The sequence below is a fragment of the Cryptotermes secundus genome, unplaced genomic scaffold (assembly GCF_002891405.2).
Source record: "Cryptotermes secundus unplaced genomic scaffold, Csec_1.0 scaffold688, whole genome shotgun sequence".
Lineage (NCBI taxonomy): Eukaryota > Metazoa > Arthropoda > Insecta > Blattodea > Kalotermitidae > Cryptotermes > Cryptotermes secundus.
The window spans coordinates 241254-254278 of record NW_019725012.1 but is presented as its reverse complement, the minus strand read 5'-3'; the positions used below and the strand labels follow the sequence as shown (position 1 = coordinate 254278).

At 45.0% G+C, this 13025-nt stretch overlaps 1 protein-coding gene across 3 annotated transcripts in view; it reads left to right on the top strand.

Annotated features, from left to right (window-relative positions):
* Window positions 1–13025, top strand: part of LOC111863233 (transcriptional enhancer factor TEF-1) — a 202731-nt gene that overhangs the window by 142873 nt on the left and 46833 nt on the right. For 2 of the 3 annotated variants that reach the window (XM_023849351.2, XM_023849350.2), the window contains exons 2-3: window positions 4011–4138; window positions 8589–8727. In XM_023849351.2, coding sequence (XP_023705119.1) covers window positions 4011–4138; window positions 8589–8727 — 267 coding nt within the window. The remainder of the gene's footprint in view (window positions 1–4010; window positions 4139–8588; window positions 8728–13025) is intronic. The other variant, XM_023849352.2, reaches the window with a different exon arrangement.

Below are 13025 nucleotides of genomic sequence, written 5' to 3'. Positions count from 1 at the left end.
GATAAACGAACACACACAAACTAAACATCCATGCCCTGAGTGGGATTCGAATCCACGATCCCGGTTTCCAAACGAGCGAAGACAGTGCATGCCTTAGACCGCTCGGCTACCGTGACCGGCAGTGTATAAGAATAATATATAAGAATTCAGTTCGTACCTCACAGGAAACAGATCCGAACCCACGATCCCGGCTTCCGAGCGAGCGAAGACAGTACATGCCTTAGACCGCTCGGCTACCGTGACCGGCAGTGTATAAGAATAATATATAAGAATTCAGTTCGTACCTCACAGGAAACAGATCCGAACCCACGATCCCGACTTCCGAGCGAGCGAAGACAGTACATGCCTTAGACCGCTCGGCTACCGCGACCGGCTACCCTAGTGATGATACCGCCTACTTTTTATGGAGTAATCCGGTGTTCTCCACATTTCTTCTTGTTACTGCTGGACAGTGATTGAAATAAATGGCTTTCCGGATCATCAAAACACAACGTTGCATGCCGTATAACGTCTGTAGTTGAAATAGCTTGCTTAAATTATTACCTAACAGCCATGAGTGGCCTGCCGATGATAGTGATGATGGTGATAGTAGTAGTAGTAAGTGTGTTTTGGTAGGGGCGCGCCATAGCTCAAGCGGTTAGTCGCTGGCTTTCCACCTCGGCGGACCGGGTTCGATCCCGGGTCTGGTCAAGTGGGATTTGTGGTGGACAAAGTGGCGCTGGGTCATGTTTTCTCCGAGTACTTCGGTTTCCCCTGCCAATCTTCATTCTACCAATTGCTGCACAATCACCCTCACCTATCATCTTGGGCTGGTACAATAGGCCAGAAGTGGCCACAGTACAAGGGACTTAGTCCCACCCCACTAGCAATAAAAAAGGGGTGGGGAAGAAAAAGTAGGGTGTTGGCCGAAGCCTAATGCTTGCTATCATACAGTCCAGAAACTTTTGTCTTTCATCGGCTGTCCAAAAACATAAAAAATTATAATATGCAAAACTATAATTTTGCCTGTGGTTCTGTATGGGCTTGAAACCTGGTCTCTGATATTAAGGGAGGAACATAGGCTGAGGGTGTGTGAGAACAGGGTGTTGAGGAGAATATTTGGACCGAGGAGAGATGAAGTGACAGGAGTTTGGAGAAAACTGCATAATGAGGAGCTTCATAACTTGTACTCTTCTCCAAGTAAAATTAGAATGATGAAGTCAAGGAAGGTGAGGTGGGCAGGGCGTGTAACACGAATGGGGGAGACTAGAAATGCGTATAGGATATTGGTGGGAAAGCCAGAAGGAAGGAGACCATTGGGGAGACCGAGACGTAGGTGGTGGACAATGTATCTTAGAGAGATAGAATGGGGTGGTATGGTCTGGATGCATCTGGCTCAGGATAGGAACCTGTGGAGGGCTGTTGTGAACACGGTAATGAACCTTCGGATTCCATGAAATTCTGGGAAGTTCTTAAGTAGTTGCACAATTGGCTGTTTCTGAAGAAGGGCTCAGCTCCATGAACTTCGGCTTAGTGGGGGGTGGAGTCCAACTGGGTCCATTCGGCACGGCGGCCACTGATTGGCCTATTGTAGCCTTCTCTGTATGATTATGATGATGGAGAATTTGGTGGAATGAAGATTGGCAAGGGAAACCGAGGTACTCTGAGAAAACTCGCTCCAGCGCCACTTTGTCCACCACAAATTCCACTTGACCAGACCCGGGATGGAACCCAGACCGCCGCGGTAGGAAGCCAGCGACTAACCGCTTGAGCTATGGCGCGGCCTCAGCAGCAAGAAGTTAGTTATACAGCCGAAGACGGAAGAGGAAGATTTCATGTGCCTAGAACGGAAGATTATGGTGATCGTTACGCTGCAATGTTCATAGACGTGTTCATGATTGTTCAGTGAATTAAACCGACACAGTCAAAACCAATAACGTAAAGTTTTTACCCGATAATTCAGAGATCGAAAGAAGAAAGGCCGAGTCAGACGACTACTGAGAAGAACATGACGGGTATTGTATTTTGTCTTATTAATATCGAAATGTAGGCCTGTGGCGAATTGTGGGATAGAAATCATGAGCCGACTGGGGCCAACGTTTCGTAGTAAGTAGCAGTTGATGATGTCACTTGGGGTCAACGTTCTCATGCCGACACAACACTTTGCCTTCCGCACGCCGACCAAACAATGAGTCGTTACAATGTAAAAGTAATATGGGCTGTGATGCCGCTTGTTTATCTATCGGAGATATTAACCCCATCTTAGAACGTAATAATCAGTTTAGAATTTGTATTACCCCATGCATTTTACTTGCAGACTAGATAGTAGTAGTTCAGCACATGTCAAAACTTTTCTATAACCTGTCAGATCTTTTTAGTGTGGTAATAAGTATGTAAACCACCTGCTTTCACTCTTTATAACACAGTATCTTCGTGTTCGAGAGGTCCCGGGTTCAAATATCGAACATGAGACCACTTGCAATCATTTCAATTTATTCTCATGAAAATAACAGGAAAATGTAAAAAAGAATAAAGTTGTATCTGTGCTTGAACTCCTCTGTGGTCTAGTGGTCAGAGTTCCTGGCTACAGATCCAGAGGTTCCGGGTTCGATTCCCGGCGCTACCAGATTTTTTGAGTAGTAGTGGGTCTGGAACGTGGTTCACTCAGCCTCGTGAGGATAATTGAGGAGATATGTCAAGGAAATAGCGGCTCCGGTCTAGGAAACCGAGATTAACGGCCGTGTGGGTTCGTTGCGCTGCCCACGTGACACCCTCTATCCACAAAAGTTGGCACTAACTTCGCCGACAAGCGGCGGTCGCTCGGTAGGTATAGTTCGCTTGCGGACTACAGGCCATGGAGTATTTTTTGTTTGTGACAATTTCAAAATGATTTTGAACGGAGAGAAACTAGAGGGAAAGCAGTTGCTGTTTGTTTCAAAGAACTATCCCGGCTTTCTTACGGAGGAACTGGGAGAAACCACGAAGGACTCAATCGGGATGGTCTGTACCCCACTCGCGGTTCAAACCGACTCAGATATAACTGGGAAACACCGCGGAAGTGTTATTGGATACCGAGGCGTGAAGGTTGATGGATTTGTGGAGGCATGACTTGGATTAGGGAAGATCAAAGGGAAGGCTGTCATGGCGAGAGTGAGTGTTGAGTTTCCTTAAATATGTAAAAAAAAAAAGGCCTACTTCTCAAGGAAGATGCCGTACTATGTAGTTCGATTTTTTTAAATTTATCCTGGTGTTGAAACACGCTGTTTCGAGTGTTGCAGATATTCTCCCGTCTCCCTGATGATGAAATTATGCTGAAAGCTGTGAAGGTGTTGTTGATCCAGACTTGATTCGTTATCGAGCGTGAGGTACTGAGGTGTTCAGGTAGAAGGTGTTGGTGTTCCAGATGTGTTTCGTTATGGAGCGTGAGGTACTTAGGTGTTCAGGTAGAAGGTGTTGGTGTTGCAGATGTGTTTCGTTATCGAGCGTGAGGTACTTAGGTGTTCAGGTAGAAGGTGTTGGTGTTGCAGATGTGTTTCGTTATCGAGCGTGAGGTACTTAGGTGTTCAGGTAGAAGGTGTTGGTGTTGCAGATGTGTTTCGTTATCGAGCGTGAGGTACTTAGGTGTTCAGGTAGAAGGTGTTGGTGTTGCAGATGTGTTTCGTTATCGAGCGTGGAGTACTTAGGTGTTCAGGTAGAAGGTGTTGATGTTGCAGACATGTTTCGCTATCGAGTGTGAGCTACTTAGGTGTTCAGGTAGAAGATGTCGGTGTTGCAGATGTTTCGTTATCGAGCGTGAGGTACTGAAGTGTTCGGGCAGTAAGTGTTGGTGTTACAGATGTTCCTCATTATGTCGAAACTGTTGATATTTCCGTTGACGTCATATTGATGGTGCTGAATTGGATGTTGATGTGGTAGATGAACTGACTGAAATTCTGCCGAAGCTATTAATGTGTCGGTATGCTGGGTATTGACGTTGCAGATAGTTGTCGATATGTATTGGTGTTAATGGGATGTTGGGTCATCTGTTGCAGGTAGTTCGCTGGTAGCCGGCAAGATTTCCTCGCCGTGGACTCCCGCCAGCTCCGGGCCGCCGGCCGATACCAATGGCTCCGGCTCGGATTCCAAAAATCTCGACGTCGGGGACGAGGTAAGCGACGAGGTAACGTGTGAACAAATTATTATTATTTACATTATTATTTACTTTATTATAAATGTCACGATTTAGAGGCATGACTATAGACGGGGTATGGATTGGTGAATGGATTTATTGATCACTTATAGACACCACTCGGAACTACAAGCAGTTACTGCGCTATCGCTGCTCTCCACACTTGTAACTGAACTCTCTGAATTCTACTGATCGAAGTTAAAAGTCAAAATCAAAGTCAGAGTTACTTTACGACTGGCGGTTTATCGCCTATCAGTTTATCTTGGCGTTAAGCCCCTAGAGACCGGAGACCAGAGATTTTTTTCTCCAACTGAATCGTTACGGTATCAGTCCTCATGTAACATCCTCTCTGACGAGAAAATGGGTTTGTCTCTTATGAATATGCTTGGCCTTTCGTTAAATACACGTATCTTTTCTCCCCTGCCCGAGTCACATGTTAAGCGTAGTTGCTTAAGGCACTATGGTACAAGCCGGAAGGTCGCGGGGTTGATTCCCGATGAGGTCACTGAACTTTTTCAGTTGATTTAATCCTTCCAGCCGCACTGTGTCCCTGGGGTCGACGATGAGGGACGCTGCTCTTGCTTGAAAAGCGTCGCGATGTATTTCTTCTTTTCTTTCTGTATTAGAATTTGTTACGATTATAATTGTAGCGTGGAATTATAAGGAGATTTTCAGTAATGACCGGTCTAGAAAACAGAAATTAACGGCCGTGGGAATTCGTTACCACGCGACACCCTCTATCCGCAAATGTTGGCACTAACTTCGCCGACAAGTGGCGGTCGCTCGGTCGGTATAGTTCGCTTGCGGACTAAAAGCCACCGAGTTTTATCCAGTAATGAATTGGAAAAATACAGAAGGATAGTTCAGTAATGTAATTTAAAGTACTGTCTTGGGAAATGCCGTAAAGAATTGAAGGATATCTTGAAATGTTCGTTCAGGATAGGCTCCTACCTTGCTCCATGGAATAATCTCTGGGTTGTCAGTAGGCTTGCGTAATGTGAAAACAAAAATGTCTGTTCTTGCCTTTCCTTTCTCCAAATATTGACTTAACTGGGCGATCATACATATTTGTGTACATTATATTAAGTCATCTGTATGCATGACTTACCAGCTTTTTAGCTGCAGTTATAGCAACTGGGTTAAGAGAAGAAGCATGTGAGAATGTCGTGTCTGTTTCATCTCCGAAAACTATTCCATGGATATCGACCAAATATTATATTGTATGTTAACACTAAAAGTCGACGGGCGAATTTGATTTCATTCCTTGAGGTTCGGTACAGTCCCGAATTTACACAAACCTTAAATCGAACAAATTTTTTAAAATCATGGCACCATAAAAAACTGATACATGGCCTACCCGTAGCTAAGTAAAACAAAAAAAAAACAGACTTCGTGGCTTTAGTCCACAAGCGAACTATACCGACCGAGCGACCGCCGCTGGTCGGCGAAGTTAGTGCCAACTTTAGCGGATAGAGCATGTCAAGTGGTCAGCGCAACGAATCCCCACGGCCGTTAATTTCAGTTTTCTAGACCGGAGCCGCTATTTCCTTGAAATAGCTCCTAAATTATCACCACAAGGCTCAGTGGACCCCGTTCCATACCCACTACTTCTCAGAAAAAAATCTGATAGCGCCGGGAATCGAACCCGGACCTCTGAATCTGTAGCCAGGAACTCTAACCACTAAACCCAGAGGCGGTCCCCCGTTCCTAAGTAATGAATCTGTAAACAAAACAGAGGTCGTTCCTAAGTAATGACCTTAAACAGTAACACAGGATTGGTGTTCTTTACGCGGTCCAAGCGATAGCCACGTGATACAACAACAGAACTGTTGGGAGAGGTTTTCTGTGCTGTCCGTGCTGAGGCACTATAACTAGGAACAGCTGCAATTACGACAGTCGTGAGACGGCAGTGAGAGCCATAGGACGCTGATGTGATATGACCGCCAGCCTGGAAGTTAGTCATTTGGAGTTAGTTGTGAGACAGGCGCCAGCACGGAAATAGCGGGCACTGTTAGAAGCCGTTACCAGGCAACGACTGGTGAAGATAAAACAGACTGAGAAGATTTAGTTCGTGCTGTAGTGAAATGCTGAGTATGTGAATTAGCGATAGCGCTGTAGTTACATGTAGTTACGATCTGTTAAAGAGTTCAGTAAATCCAATTACCAATCCAAACCACGTCTATAGTCACACAAAATAGTGACAATATAGTTAAGATCTACATTTTTCTCTTATTTTTGTTTGCATGAGGTATTTATTTAACGAGATTCAGGGAGACTAATGTATTTATGTATTGGGATAAAACTGTTATGTGATTCGTCTGTGTGAACAATTTAATACCAGGTAGAGTAGCATATCTGTTTTGTTTGTCAGCAGTAGTTTATAAGTGCCAGAAAAGAATGTGAGGAGAGGAGACAGGCTTGGAAAAAGCAGATTTAGAAAGTCTGCTTCTTCATAATTAGAATCACCATTAGTCTTTTGTTTATATTATAAAGGCGAGAGGAGCCGGTCACGGTAGCCGAGCGCCCTAAGGCATGTACTGTCTTCGCTCGCTTGCAAACCGGGATCGAGGGTTCGAATCCCACTCAGGGGATGGATGTTTAGTTTGTGTGTATGTACAGGTAGAGGCCTTGCGACGAGCTGATCACTCGCCCAAGGAGTCCTACCGAATGCGTAAGATCTAGAAAAACCGAAGTGAACGGAGAAGTTCATGGAAGTAGGCCTAGGCCCACTGGGGCTGTAGTGCCAAAAAAAAACAAAACAAAAGAAAGGCGAGAGGAAGGTTCATTGCTTTATGTTTAGTAGGCGTAATAATTTAGAAATGAATCCTGCGCTTATCTATCTAATTATTTCTTTTTAATTCGCTTAGTGGGGGGTGGAGTCCAACTGTGTCCATTCGGCACGGCGGCCACTGATTGGCCTATTGTACCTTCCCCGGCTGATTATGATGATGGGAGAATATGGTGGAATGAAGATTGGCAGGGGAAACCGTGGTATTCGGAGAAAACCCGCCCTAGTACCACTTCGTCNTCTTAACCTCCCATACTAAATAGTTTTAAATATATATATTTTTAAAAAAATATATAGTATTTTTTTAAATATTTCCATAATATATTCAACATTTTATAAATCTTGATATATGTATATATTGTCGCGTGTTTACCAGGTAACGCGGCAAGAAATTTGGGTCTCGGATTAAACGAATACGTATATTGGGCAATCACTTAGTTACACTCACTAATATAATCACTCTCGCTTATAACGCCTTCAGACGTTTCCTCTTCAACTGTTATAACCAGGGCTCGGATTTTGATGACCTGAAAATATTTAAAAAATGACCTATAAAATGACAGAAAAAAATCCAGAAAAATGACCTAAAGGAGAAAAGAAAGAACACTTCGCGTCCGTGTTATTCACATTTCAGAAAACATATGAAGAAAAATTCCCTAAAATTGCCAAAAATGCCAAGAAATACCCTCAAAAGTCCAAAAATTTACCAAACAATTATCCCCCAAATGGAAAAGTGACATTAATCCTAAAAATGTCAAAAAATTACCTATAATATTTACATTTCTGTAACCAGCATCTCATATCCGAGATTTATATATTTAAGGGCATCGCATAGGATACAAGGAAAAAAAGATGACATCTCATCAAAATCCGGGCCCTGGTTATAACACTCATACACCGCTATTCCCAGTGGAGTGTCTTCTCTGTAACCTCTTCGTATCACTTTGTATCTCGGCCCGTTGTTATCTGGTCTCAATTCCGACCTGTTCCTCTCTTATCAGCTACCGTCGGACGGGCTAGAAGACATTTTGTTCAAGGTTTCCTTTTCGCTGTTAGCTGGTCTATCCGATGCCGCGACAATTCGACAATTCTGCCTCTGTTGCGTAGGCAGTTTCCTAGGCAACATGCGTTCTCATTGTCCGTTGCGCAGCAGTGGATGTGTTATAGTCCGGCTTTCAGGCAGCACGTCACAATATGTTAAATATCTGCTATCTTATTTTGTATCTTCTGCTTTGATTGTAACACCAACTTGAGGCACTGGTATGGGTCCATATCGGTAGTTCAATAACTAAACCTATTCCTATATATATAACTGCCTGATGATGGTCTTGTACGACCGAAACGTAGCAGGAATAAGAGGTCGAACTGTAAAACATTAAGGCTGGGGCCACACGAGCGCACAAAATGCGTCCGTTGTAACGAACATAGTGACGTCCGTTGTAGAAATAAAAAGGAGAGGCGAATGCTACTCTTTCTTCTGGCTCCATTGCAGATAAAAATCTGCGCACCGCATTCTGAAACTGTGTAGTGTCCCCAGCAACGTCCGTCATGAAGTACGTTCGTTGCAACGGACGTACTTCGGGCGCTAGTGTGGCCCCAGCCTAAAGAGCCAGTATATTTGTTGTGTTGACTGATATCCTAACTCCTGTTCAGGATGACAAGGACCTGGCAGCCGCGGATGCAGAGGGCGTGTGGAGCCCTGACATCGAACAGAGCTTCCAGGAGGCTCTGGCAATCTATCCTCCATGTGGCCGTCGCAAAATCATCCTCTCAGACGAAGGAAAGATGTACGGTGAGTGTCACGTTATGTTCATATGAATTTATTTCAGCATCATGACAATTTTTTCCCCTTTTATCTGCTTCGTTGTGAGCCAGGACAGCTAAGTCACTACCGGCCAGACGACCACAGTTTGATTTCCAGTAGGGGATAGGATTTTTCCGTTCATTTCCAGTGTTTCCCAACCCGCTGTGAGCCCTATCCAATATCCTATCGAGCGTGTAGGGTGAAAGCGGACGGAGTCTGAAGGTTATCAGCATGTACGCCTCTGCGGCTTGGCGTTTAGGCAGAATTTTATAGTGTCTGCTTGTATAATAATGGTGAAGGACGATTTGACAGAAACGTGTAAGGATCACACTGTCCACCGTCGTGGAATTTGCGTCTTGGGACTGAGAAAGGACTTCTGTACTTATATGGTCTGTCCCTCTTTGCCGAGATTCGAACCTGCAACCCTTCGACTATAATGACGATACCGATATGTTCGATGGCTTTGGGGGGATGCTTCAACAATGTTGTTGAAACATCGTCAAGAAACAACCCATCGTGACTCTGATTGCATAGTAAACTCCGTGGCTTGTAGTCCGCAAGCGAACTATACCGACCGAGCGACCGCCGCTTGTCGGCGAAGTTAGTGCCAACTTTTGCGGATAGAGGGTGTCACGTGGTCAGCGAAACGGATCTCCAAGGCAGTTATTGCGTTGCCTGCGAGAAAAAGGTTTCGGTAGTTCTCATTTTCGACATATAACAGACAGACACAGACAGCGCGCTGTATTAACGGTCGTGCTAGACTATGCCGACCGCCTCAGTGATCTAGTGGTCAGAGTTCCTGGCTACAGATCCAGAGGTCTGGGTTCGATTTACGGCGCTACGATATTTTCTGAGAAGTAGTCGGTCTGGAACGGGGTCCACTCAGCCTCGTGAGGATAATTGAGGAGCTATTTCAAGGAAATAGCGGCTCCGGTCTAGAAAACCGAGATTAACAGCGGTGGGAATCCGTTCCGCTGACCACGCGTCACCCTCTATCCGCAAAATTTGACACTAACTTCGCCGACAAGTGGCGGTCGCTCGGTCAGTACAGTTCATTGCGGACTCAAGCCACGGAGTTTCTTTTCTTATTCAAAGGTTAGAGAAAAGTGGGGGGGGGGATGTGATTTTTTTTGAGATGTGTATTGAGCTGCAAACGTGAAGCGACACCGTGATTATTGATCCACAAATATCAAAGTACATTAGCCATTACCTGTTGAGAGGTGTGAATATGCCCTATTAACTAATCCCTGTTCATCCCACTCGAATGGCAAAACACCACAATGCTGTTAGCATTATCGGGTGGCAGATTTTAACATTGATTCAAAACCGATAAGCGCAACGGTAATTGCAGTGGTACGTGTATAGGATGAGTGAGTGAGTGAGTTGAATGAAGTTTCGTGTGGACTCATCTGTTGTGTCTGGTTCGGACGCAGTAAATACTTATTTTTTTAGGTATGAATGTTCTTCCCCTGTACCTGACGGCGGATGTTACAATTTAATTGTTAACATTTCGAACCGCAGACGTCCGCAATATTCTTTTTGTGTCTATACCTGTTTTTTTCCCCACTGGCTCTACAGCCCCCTTGGGCCCTGGCCTCTGATTTTCAGTTTCATGATCATTTTACAGATGGTAGGGCTCCTTGGACGGGTTATCAGCTCGTCGCATGGCCTGTACCTGAACACAGGACAACACAAACACAGAATAAACACACAAACATCCATGCCTTGTGTGGGATTCGAACCCACGATCCCAGTGTCCGAACGAGTGAATGTAGTTCATGCCTTAGACCGCGCGGTCACTGTAATCGGCCTCTCTGTACCTATTATGCCCTGCAAAATGTCAGGATACTGCCATAATTATGTGGGTACCGTAACAGTGGGGGCACGCGGTAGCGTAGTTGGTTGAGGCACTATGCTACAAGCCGGAAGGTCGCGGGTTCAAGTCCCGATGGGGTCATTGGATTTTTCTCAATTGACCTAATCATTTCAGCCGCACTAGGCCCTGGGGTTTACTCGGCCTCTAACAGAAATGAGTACCAGGAATTAATTAAATAATTTTCCTGGGGAGTAAAGCGCGGACGGCGCGTAAGGCTGACAACCTTACCGCCATCTATGAGCCGATTGTCTAGATAATGTGGGACCCTCAACGTCTCACAACCCTATGGGCCTCCACGGCCTGGTACAGGGCTAGCTTTACTTTTACTTTTTTTACTTTCAACAGTAATTGTGTGTTTTGAAAACGGAATGGACATCTAATGATCTCCAAATTTAAGATAGTCATGTATTAATCCGAATCTATTTACTCTACCCATGAGGCTTGAAGCTACTTCCCTTTGAATTTCGTTATATTTCTGCTGTATTTAATAATTTTACGAATGAAATATTTTCAGTATGTTGTGTTAACGTCCTCTCTGTTTTAACGGGCCGTTTGTAATTAAAATCATTAGCGTTAGCGTTGAGCTGAGAAGAGAGCAGAATTTATGTTCGACCCATATGAATCAAATTGAGTCTTGACAATTTTAGTGTAGCCCCCTCGTACCACATTTAGTCGAGATCCGCCCAGCGCTTTACAATATGAATCGTGCTGATACATGGACAGGCAGTTACACATTGCGTGCTCATTTTACGCACGTAAAGATTACATGCGTCATTCTCATCACAAAATGTATTTGTTTAGTGACGCTTACGGCTACAGTAGACTTTTTTTTTAAAATGAAGGAATCTATGACATTTGCGAGGACAGAAAACCGTGAATGAAATAGTTGTCACGGCAGCATAATGATTTAATGGACTGTTAATGATCATTTTGCCCATCACAGTGGCCACGCGATCTAAAGCATGGACTCTTCGCTGGGTTCGTGGCTTCGAATCCCACTCGAGGCATGGATATCTATGTGTATTGTATTCTGTGTTTGTGTTGTCCTGTGTGTAGGTAGCGGCCTTGCGTCAGCTGATGGAGTCTTGCCGACTGTCTACAATTAAGAAACTGAAGTGAAACGAATCATTTCACGGATGCCCTGTGCTCTTAAGTGGGAGCAACAGCGATAGATACATAGTTAGGAAGATAGACAGGCAGATAGATAAGTAGATAGATAATCTTATGATAAGTAGTGGATCCCACAGAGGTAGAGTGAGAGGGTGTGGAGTGGATTCATCTGACTCAGGACAGGGTCCGGTGACTGGGCTGTGGTTATGAACCTTTCGTGCTCCATAAATTTCGTAACTAGCTGAGTGACTCTCAGAGACTGCAAGGCAGGGTTATTCTCCGTGGAGTGACCTAACAGTAACATTTCTATAAAGCAAGCTTTATACTCACGTTTTCGCGTGGACAAGGCTGACATAGCAGGCTGTAATAGGCATAGTGAGAACCGTATCGTTGGAGGAAAGTTATATACATTGGTAAAGTAAAGTAAAGCTATCCCTGTAACAGGCCGTGAAGGCCCATAGGGTTGTGAGACGTTGTACGTCCCACATTATCTAGACAATCGGCTCACAGATGGCGGAAGTTTGTCAGCCTTACACGCCGGCCGCCCTTTAACCCAGGAAGATTCCTGGTACTCATTTCTGTTAGAGGCTGAGTCGACCCCAGGGTCATAGTGCGGCTGGAACGGTTAGATCAAAAAGTAAAAGTAAGTAAAAAAAAGTAAAGGTATCCCTGTACCAGGCCATGAAGGCCCATAGGGTTGTGAGACGTTGAGGGTCCCACACTATGTAGACAATCGGTTCAAAGATGGCGGTAAGGTTGTCAGCCTTACGCGCCGGCCGCGCTTTCCTCCCCAGGAAAAGTATTTAATTAATTCCTGGTACTCATTTCTGTTAGAGGCTGAGTAAATCCCAGGGCCTAGTGCGGCGGGAAGGATTAGGTCAACTGAAAAAAATCCAATGACCTCATCGGGACTTGAACCCGCGACCTTCCGGCTTGTAACATAGTTGCCCCAATCAACTACGCTACCGCGTAAGTAAGTAAAACAGCTGGCTGAATCGTCATCATATGTATTAATGGCGCCATGCAAGAAGAGAGAAAGAAGTCTTGTTTCGACGAAGAAAATGAACGAGGTTTTGTTTCCCAAAGAAATGCGCAACACGGGGTAGGCGGAAGGTGCTGGGCGTCGTGTGTGTGTGTCCAGTTATTGACCGTGTCCAGCTGCCGCCCGTCTGTCCAACGTCCCCCCGGGAAAATGGGACGGAGAGGGGGAGGAACGTCGCACGCCAAGAAATGCTCTGCTTCCTGATCTACTTCGTCGTCGAAATGCTGGTCGCCACTTCTCGCAGCGTCGTTGTTCTTC